Raw genomic sequence first — 9421 nt, forward strand, 5'->3', positions numbered from 1 at the left:
AGTTACCGGAACAGAATTTAGGGGTTTTTGGTCTAGGAGTCCTGTGCCGGGAACTGAGAAATGTGGCAACTTCTGACCAGCAGGATGAGGGCGGGAGATTGGGTTCCCTTTGGCCGAAAGCTAAGAAATGCTGACAACTGCGCTGTACAAGTTTCCTACATCTGATAGCACACGGCCCATTGTCTCACATCCACAGCAGATGGCTGAGGTCAGACTGTTCAAAGCACGGCCACTCATCTTCCCGAGCCGCTGCCGCTGTCAGCTGGCAAAGGGGCCAGAGCCTGGCCCCACAGGCAGTGGGCGCAGGTTCCGCCGTGGGCCTGTGGTCCGCGCCGCAGGGAGGCTGCCCCACCTGACCCAGGCCTCCCGACTAAGTTCACCAGACTGGCTCCACGCTCTGCTCCACATTTCTGCGTGACTTTTGGGCCCAAAGGACTTTTTAAAAAAATATATATATATATTTTATTGATTTTGTACAGAGAGGAAGGGAGAGACAGAGTTAGAAACATCGATGAGAGTCACCGATCAGCTGCCTCTTGCACACCCCCTACTGGGGATATGCCCGCAACCCAGGTACATGCCCTTGACCGGAATCGAACCCAGGACCCCTCAGTCCCCAAGCTGACGCTCTATCCATTGAGCCAAACCGGTCTCGGCCCAAAGGGCTTTTTAAATGTTTTCTTTTAACTGGGATCACACACGCCTTTTAAAACATGCTGGAACCATTGTTCTCACAGCATGTGCCACCTCCTTGACCCGAGACAGTTTTGTTTTGACAGATGTTAGCTCCTTGGGCCAGGATTCCTTCCCTGGGTCGCAGCCTGGACACAGCACCCCGGGGAGCCGCGAGCCCGCCCCACACAGCGAGGCCGGCCTCCCAGGTAGCTGGCCAGGCCCTCCAGCTATCTTGAGCCGGGCCCTTGATGCCCGTGTTTGCTTCCAAAGGAAGGGTGTGTCAAAGGCAGGAGTGAGTGGAAATACCTTCATCCACAGGAATTGTGCGCAGGGGAAAAAATAAACAAGGGGAAATGTCCCAGGGCAACCGAGGTAAAGCCGGACAAAGGAGAGTGTGAAACGGGAAGCTGGTGTGCCAAGAGCAAACAGATGCAGGAAACACTTAAGCCAGCAGGCACCCTGCCCCTGAGGCGAGGAGCTGGACCAGGCCTCCTCGGCTTGGCTGGCTTTTTCTGGGACAGCAGCGCCACCTTCTGTTCAGTAATCAGAACATCGGAGCCGGCTGCTTACTGAAGAGGCAAGACCAGAAAATTGAAGTGAGAGGAGACATGGTAGCCCGAGGTGCCCCAGCATGCTGCTTCCGGGGAACGCTCGGCCACCTTCTCCAGCCTCCTTTTCTCTAGTTCAGGCCAACTCAGGAACCCAGCGCCACCCAGCATCCGACACCCAGGCTGGGGGCCAGGACCAGAGGCTCCCCAGAGCTGGCCTGGAGTTGTCATTTCTTACACAAACGTGGACTTTGGACTCAATGGTAACCCCAAACATCGGAGTGGGAAGAATGAGGTCAGGGAACACTCATAATGCCCAGGTCTTTCTCCAGGAAGCCCCCTGGGGGTTCCGTCCAGCCCCAGCCCCACGTTTCTTAGGACACGGTGGACAAAGGTCTCTTCCACCGTGTCAGAGAGGCCCAGGAGCAGGGAGCTCACTCCCTCCGGCAGCAGCTCGCCCACTTTTGGCCAGAGGTAACGGGACGTTCCCGGCTCCGCTCCATGGCCGCCCCCCTTCCCTTACCGGGCACCGAACAGCAGACAGAGCGACCAGCTCTCCCCGTCTCCCCCCTCCCCGCTCCTTCACTCGTCCGCACTCGATGTGGTTACGTCCCCTCACCTTGAAGCTTTCTCTCCTCTGAGTGTGCTCCAGTTTAAATGCGGAATTCAATATTCCAAAAAACGCCTCAACGACACGAGTGACCACCTGGGGAGGGAGCAGAGGAGCACTGGTCGTTGTACCTAACGCTGCTGAGCGCAGACACGCCGGACACTACGGAGCTAAGTGCTCATTTACATTTTACTCAGTTCAGCCTTTAAGACAAACGAGGCCCATTTATCAGGATGCCCATTTTGCAGATGAGGAACACTGAGGTGAGGGGACTTCCCCAAGGACAGCTGGAGTTCAAACCAGGTCTCTAACCCAGGGCTTTGGCTTCTCCCCACACCCGGGCCGTTTCCTCTTCCTCTGGGCGCTCTGCTGCCCCGGGCAGCGCAAGGCCCCATAAGGACACATGCAGAGCAATGAATGCAGTCACCACCGTTATGTAATGTTACCCACCCGAGAGCTTTGCTTCTGAAGAACAGTGATTCTCAAAGCTGATCTGTGGACCCCTGGAGGTCAGCAAGGTCGAAATGATTTTCATAACATGAAGACATTTACCTGTTTCACCGTGGTGACATTTACAGGAGCAATGGTGGGTCAACTTGTTGGCCCTTTAGAACAAACCAAGGCAGCAGCACCGAATTCTAGCAGGAGCCATACTCTCAGTTAAAAAAAAAAAGCCCATTTCACTTCCGCATGTCCTTGGCGCTCGGTGCAGGGTTGTTTTGTTTTGTTAGCGTTTTGTATGGAGACGAGAGGTGAGCATGAACTTGGACATCGAGGAGAGCACCGTGCGGCTATGTGGGTTCCGAGCTGACCTAGCGGCTTCTTTCCCAGAACACCATTTACCTGAAAGAACGACTGACAGACTATGGTCACTTGGATGCGGGAGTTTGGCCGCCATTTCCTAAAACACAGAGCCTGTCACTTCGAGGAGAGCTGAGAGTGTAACATCCCAGCTCTCCGGCAAAGCTGGAAGCTGGGGAGTGTGTGCTCCCCGCTGTGAGCAAGCGGCTCCCGCCGCTCGCTGGCCTGTCTGTGGGTCAGTGATGTCACTGTCACATACGATTGGGGGTTACTATAGAAGCAAATGTCAGCACCGAGGACATGTGCGTAACGCAGAGAACCCCTTTCCAAATGGCTAGCGCCCGGTGATTGGGACGGTGCCTGGCGAAAAGGGCCGGTCCAAGCGCGAGAGAGACCGTGCTTCAGTGTAGCCGAGCATAAAAGTTCACCGCCAGGGCTTCCCGTTCCACACGGCAACCAGTTAACTTTAGAAAACTCCCGCTTGCTGAGCTTTGATCAAGTATCAGAGGAGAAAACCCACAAGTCCCCGAGTATCTATTAAAATGCTTCTCTTTCCAATGGCCTGGCTATGCGAAGACGGCTTCTTCAAACTTCAACCCACACCCGGGCTGAGTGCAGCAGTTAGGAGAGCCTCGCTGTCCCTAAGCTGGACTTTAGACACCAAGGAAACCTGTAACACGGTCAAACGGTTCCTCTCTTTGTACTAACTTTTTTTTAAATTTCGGAAATAGTAATTTTTCATAAGAATGTTATTTATGTTAATATGTAATAGGCTTGTTATCTTAAAATGAATATTTAACATTTTCCTCGGTTTTAACTGCTCAGAGATTGTCACAGACAAAGCCAAAATGAAGAAAAGCTCTATGGGATCCTAACTTTCAATTGTGTAAAGGAGCCAGAATGTTCTGAGAGAGCTGCCACAGCAAAAAATCAAAAGCAGATCTTTAAAAGCCAAAGTAGGAAGGAGTGCCATCTAGTGGAAAAGACAAATGAGACATCAAACCATTTGTTAGCAAAATAAAGGACATCCTGTTGTTAGAAACGTCACATACTTAAGGCAGAAACATCTATAATAAAAGTGTAATATGCTAATTAAACTGGACAGCCGGACGGGCTTCCAGATGAAGCTGACTGCAAGGGCCGAGGCAGGCCGCCATGGCTGCGCGGGCGGAGCCCCTTGCACAAATTTGTGCACCAGGCCGCTAGTTTGAAAATAAGGTTTAACATACAAAAACAGTTAAATATCAATTGAAGTAAAGCTTAAATGTGACAGGACAGAGGGAGGGCTGAGAGGGGTCTGAGTGGAGAAGAGCTGATGGCAGGCTGGAGAGGAAGGCAGGGCCCTGTAAGGAAATCGGGCACAGAAAAGACTCCTGTCAGAGACCACGCATAGAGTAACAATTCCTGTCCCTATTGGGGAGCCCAAAGACCCACACACCCCGAAAACTAAGACAGAAAGCCAAGTACGAATGCTGCTGACCACTTTCATTCTGCCAGCCCAAGGGAGCTGTACCTTCTTCCAGGCCACAGCCTGCCCTCCTGCCAGGACTGCTGGACGAGCAGGCCCGGGCTCCTCCCAGCTCAGAAGGCAGCCTGCGTCTGCGAACCTAGGATGCCTTTTTTCTCCTGCTGATGCCAACACTTCCTGGTGAAGTGTTTTCTTCTCTGCAGCATCCCCAGCCTTTCATGGGCGGACTTCTGTGCCTGCACACAGTCCTATCCAATCACAGAATCAGTTCCAATTTGGAAATGATGCTGTATTTTCAAATATGCTACTTTAGATCCTAACTGGGTATAACTTTCCTAAATTACACTAAATCACCTTACAGGCCTCCCGCTGGGCTTTTGTTTTTTTGCTTTTAGTATTTGAGAGCGCATTTATTAAAGCCGGAGACAGGGAAACAGGAGAGCCCAGGAGGGCTGCTCTGGCTCACTGGGAAGTCAGATCCCACATCTAACGCCCTGCGGGAGGAGACCCACAAAGCACCCCTGGCCGCAGAGCACAGGGAGGCTGCTGCGCTCACAGGCTCCAGGCGCTCTAGGCTGGAGACCGGCACTCCCTACAAGGCCAGGGTCCAGGCCGCTCCAGGACGTACTCCCTTAGAGTGCCTCCAGGCTTCTGCATGCAACCGATGTCAGCCCAGAACATTGACAAGTGGTTGCAGTGTGTCAGCGGGACGGGCCTTGATCAGACACATGAACTGAGCCACATGTTAAAATGCCTCATTCGCATCCAGCCACCCACCACAGCCAACACCAAGTACCTTTGGGTCATCAGTCTCAGGTTTTTCAGTCTCTGAATCGTCATCTTCCTACAAGACAAAGAATTTAGAGGATTAAGCTTACAGGAGCGGGCCTGCGGGTTCCCGTATGCACAACTAGGGGTTGGAGCAAACTTACTCAGCCTGGGTCATCCCACCAAGACCCTTCCCCTCTATATGATCCAGAACGGAAGGAGATGTTCTGCGGGGGTGGGAGGGGGGAGAAAGACCAGGGGCTCAAAGCAGATACTCCAGCAGGACCATCGCCTACACGAATGAGAATGCCTGAGATGAAAAATCGCCAACAGAAAAGTGGAGGCAAGGCCAGGCCCCACAGGATAAAGTCGTACTGCTCCCAATGAAACAGCCGTCACTTAAAACCAGAAACACAGCTGTCTCCTTCTTTGCTTTTCACATACACAAATAACCTGACCCAGACCATGACACCGCTCACTGCCAGAGTGACCCCCACGCACCTGTGCCCCGGCAGTCCAACCCAGTAGCATTTGTTTGCACCGACGTGAACACTAGGAAGGCAGGCGTCAAGTGACTCGGGAGAGGCATGACTACAGAGCAGGGCCCAGCCTTTTCTGGGTCCAGTGAGTGTGCCCTGCTTCCGGCCAAGTTCTCTCCAGCCTTGCTCCTTACCCAAACGGCCTGCTCCACACAAAGCACCGTCCTCCAACGCACGCGCGGGCCTCCAAGAGCAGGCCCACCATTCCCCTGAATGCGAACGGAGACCACAGGTAGTGCCACTACCCAGAACCCCCCAGTGTATGGCCCTTTAACTTACCACGAGGAAAAACTTAGCAGGGGTCTTCAAACTACGGCCCGTGGGCCACATGCGGCCCGCAGAGGAGTCTGATCCGGCCCGCCAGGTTTTTTGGGCAGTGAGCGCAGCCAAGGTGTTACAGTAGGAATTAGTAGTTCATATAGTCTGGCCCTCCAGCTCTCTGAGGGACTGTGATCTGGCCCCCACTTTAAAAAGTTTGAGGACCCCTGCTTAAGTGTCATTTGAAACTTTTTTTTCTTCAATCGAGCTACATTTTAACCCCCACATTAAACAGCAGTCCAGATGTTAACATACACATCACCGGAGAGGCGTGGATAAACTATACTGATGGGTTTGAGATGTCACTGTCCTGGAAGGCATTTTAAATGAGCCAAAGGTTTTAAATGCAATCTCCTTAAAATGAGTCCAATCAGGCCAAATATCAGAGATGTGGCTCAGCCAAATACAATCACATTTTAGAAGGTCTATACTGGAATTTGATGAGAGGATTTTACTGAAATATAAAATAAAGCTTAAATATGATGAATATCCTAAGCAAAGCAAATGTGGAATTACACTTCAAAACACACTATGCAGATTTACGGAAGAAAACACCCAGAACGTTTGCACAGAAGAAAAGTCAGGGAAAGAACATAACTTGCAAAGCTTTTCTAACCATTTCAGTCCATTCTGAGTTATTAGCATTGATGGTGGGGCTAAGGGCATGAAAATACCTCCCAAAAGAACATAAAATACAAAGTACAGTTTTGTTTAACTTGGAAAGCATTTTTAGCGGTAACATTTAAATCTCAATGGGTAGCAAAGACTTCAAACACATGATAAAAGTACAATGAATGTTTCAATTAAAGCTGTTGTCAAATATCCACATTCAACTTGGGATGTTTTTGTGCCAAGCACCAGCGGAGTCCTCATTTCCCCCCAAACTTTAAAATTCTGGCTCGTGAGCAGCACCAGATCCAAGATGGCGGCCAGCAGGAGGCTGATGAAGGAGCTTGAAGAAATCCGCAAATGTGGAATGAAAAACTTCCGTAACATCCAGGTTGATGAAGCTAATTTATTGACTTGGCAAGGGCTTATTGTTCCTGACAACCCTCCATATGATAAGGGGGCCTTCAGAATCGAAATCAACTTTCCAGCAGAATACCCATTCAAACCACCGAAGATCACATTTAAAACAAAGATCTATCACCCCAACATCGATGAAAAGGGACAGGTCTGTCTGCCAGTAATTAGTGCTGAAAACTGGAAGCCAGCAACGAAAACCGACCAAGTAATCCAGTCTCTCATAGCACTGGTGAATGACCCCCAGCCTGAGCACCCGCTTCGGGCTGACCTAGCTGAAGAATACTCTAAGGACCGTAAAAAATTCTGTAAGAATGCGGAAGAGTTTACAAAGAAATATGGGGAAAAGCGACCTGTGGACTAAAATCTGCCACGATTGATTCCAGCAAATGTGAGCAGAGACCCCGAGCAGTGTATCAGACACCCCGCAAAACAGGACTCTGTGGAAATTGACACGGGCCACCACCTGGCGTTTGCTTGTGGCAGTTACTAACTTTCTACAGTTTTCTTAATCAAAAGTGGTCTTAGGTAACCTGTAAAGAAAGGATTAAAAATTTAAGATGTTCTAAAAAAAAAAAAAAAAAAAAAAAAAAAAAAAAAAAAAAAAAAAAAAAAAAAATAAAATTCTGGCTCGTGTTGCTTATGCAATAGTGTATCTAAAGTCTTTCTGGTTAAGTCACAAGTTCTCTTTTGTTAGCCACACATACTAAATTTCAGGCAAGATTGGTGATCAGGAGCCGGGCACTTCGATAAAAAGTGCCAAGTAAAATGTCAAGAAGGAAGTTAAGGAATAAATCAGACACACACAATAATAATAACTTCCCTTCCTAATCTTTTGAATACATGGACAGATTTGAATGAGCCCCAACCAAGATTAAAAATAATACAGAGCTGATTGCACCAATTAGAATGATTATACTGTTGCAAATGGAATAAACTATCTAAACAGGGAAAACGAACATAAAACACGCACTGATATCTGGGTCAAATAAAATAACTCACTATTTCCCCCCCCAAATTTTAAGTTCAAAGATAAATGCAAAGTGGTCCAGGTTGAAAACAAACTTGATTTTCAAACAGAACTGCCAATATCCAACCCAGTTTCCTTAATTGACGCCAAACAGAGTGGGAGGAGAGGGGATGTGAAATGGCACGCTGCTGGAACAGTCCGGAAAGTTTCTAACAAGCGGAATGGTGCCATGAGCGGCTCTGGATGTGGGAACAGAGCTACTTACCGATTGTTTGCTGTTCTCCTCCTCCTCTTCCTCATAGCCATCTTCATCATTCCCGAGGCGAGAAAAATCGTCCTCTCCATACGCATCTGATACCAATCCGCCTTTCTCCTCTTAAACAAAGGGAAAAAATAAAAATGAACAGATGGGGGCGGGGGGAGGGGGGAGAATGCAAGAAAACCTTTCGGTGATGTGACTGACTAGAATTATATCTTAAGGTAAAAAAGGAACCGAAGTCTCATGTTAAATGGCCTCAGGCCCCAGGCTCTGTTGTGTGACAGCCGCTAGTGATGTCTGCCTCGGGTCACAGGCACCAGCGGACTCATCTTCTCATACAAGACAAGGACTGTCGTCCTCATTTTGGTGTGTCCTCCCCTTGAACAGGGGGTACTCCAAGGGGTTCCCAATCCTACCTGAGAAACGATCTTTTTCTACATTCAAGACAAAACAAACAAACACCCCGTCTCCCCCAAACAATACAAATGACTGGGAAACCACCGAGAACCTTCTGACTGGCCAAGACCACACAAAACAGAGAGGAGCTGACCTAGTCCAACCCCCTCTCTCTCCAGGTGAGGAAACCAAGGCCCAGCGGATTAGGGAACTCATTGCCTCTCTCTGCTCCCAAGTAAATCTGTGCCCACTTCCTAGCATGGTGATTCTCAACCTGAGCAGGGCAACAAAATCACGGAGGGCACTTAACAACCCACAAAACAATGGAATCAGCGAGGGGCCTTGCTTATCCCCCTCTCTGTAGCCCAGATCCTACCCCAGATCTACAGAATCTCGCAGTGAAGACCAGATATATGTTTTAAAAGCTCCGAGATGCGTCTAAGGCACATTGCTACTTATCAGTTATTCAAGTAAAAAAAACAAAAAAAAACAAAAAACAAAAAAACCCCTCCACCTACGTGTTACTCATCCCTCTCTCTCTCCACCAAACACGCTCGGAGACAATGGGTAGCGTTTCCGCAGCCTTGGACCCTCTCCACCCTTTGTCCATCCCTCTGCCTAGCGGGATGAGATTTTCAATGAGTCTCAGCAGAATGGAACCAGCGGAAGGAGAGGGCCCATTCTTACCCGCAGAGTGTTCGGATCGCGCTGTGGGGAGTTCGGGGGCCCCATATTGGCGCACAATGCCCAGGGCTTTCCCTCCCGCCCCGCAAGGACAGCCGCGTTCCGAGCGAACGCCCGCTTCTCCCCTCCCCCCGCCCGCCTCCCCGCCTCGGGCCTCACCAGCCGCGCTGCCCGCCGTCTCCACTCCGGCCTCGCTGTCCGACTCGGGCTCTGAGTCTTCCGCGTAAACCGCCAGAGAAGACAGGACGCTCTTCTTCCCCGCCATCTTACTCCCAGCGCCGCGGGGCGGCCCAAGGCACCGACTCCCGCGAGCCGACTTCCGCGCCGAAAGGCGGCCTCTTCCGGATCCCAGAAGGCCCCGC

General features: G+C 50.2%; 2 protein-coding genes across 4 annotated transcripts in view; one reads left to right on the plus strand and one right to left on the minus strand.

Annotated features, from left to right (window-relative positions):
• Positions 1-9403, minus strand: part of SAP30BP (SAP30 binding protein) — a 29487-nt gene extending 20084 nt beyond the window's left edge. Inside the window, exons 1-4 of one of the 3 annotated variants that reach the window (XM_084863075.1) lie at positions 9219-9403; positions 7986-8095; positions 4899-4946; positions 1843-1929 (exon numbers count right to left, since the gene is read on the minus strand). In XM_084863075.1, coding sequence (XP_084719201.1) covers positions 1843-1929; positions 4899-4946; positions 7986-8095; positions 9219-9324 — 351 coding nt within the window. In that variant the 5' untranslated portion in view covers positions 9325-9403. The remainder of the gene's footprint in view (positions 1-1842; positions 1930-4898; positions 4947-7985; positions 8096-9218) is intronic. The other 2 variants (XM_084863076.1, XM_084863077.1) reach the window with 2 other exon arrangements.
• On the plus strand, positions 6634-7374 carry LOC311611188 (ubiquitin-conjugating enzyme E2 L3). The gene has a single exon (XM_084863079.1). The coding sequence runs from the start codon at positions 6650-6652 to the stop codon at positions 7112-7114; it is 465 nt and encodes a 154-aa protein (XP_084719205.1). The 5' UTR covers positions 6634-6649; the 3' UTR covers positions 7115-7374.
• Positions 9404-9421: the final 18 nt, after the last annotated feature.

This window comes from Pipistrellus hanaki (genome assembly GCF_964339955.1).
Source record: "Pipistrellus hanaki genome assembly, chromosome: 16".
Lineage (NCBI taxonomy): Eukaryota > Metazoa > Chordata > Mammalia > Chiroptera > Vespertilionidae > Pipistrellus > Pipistrellus hanaki.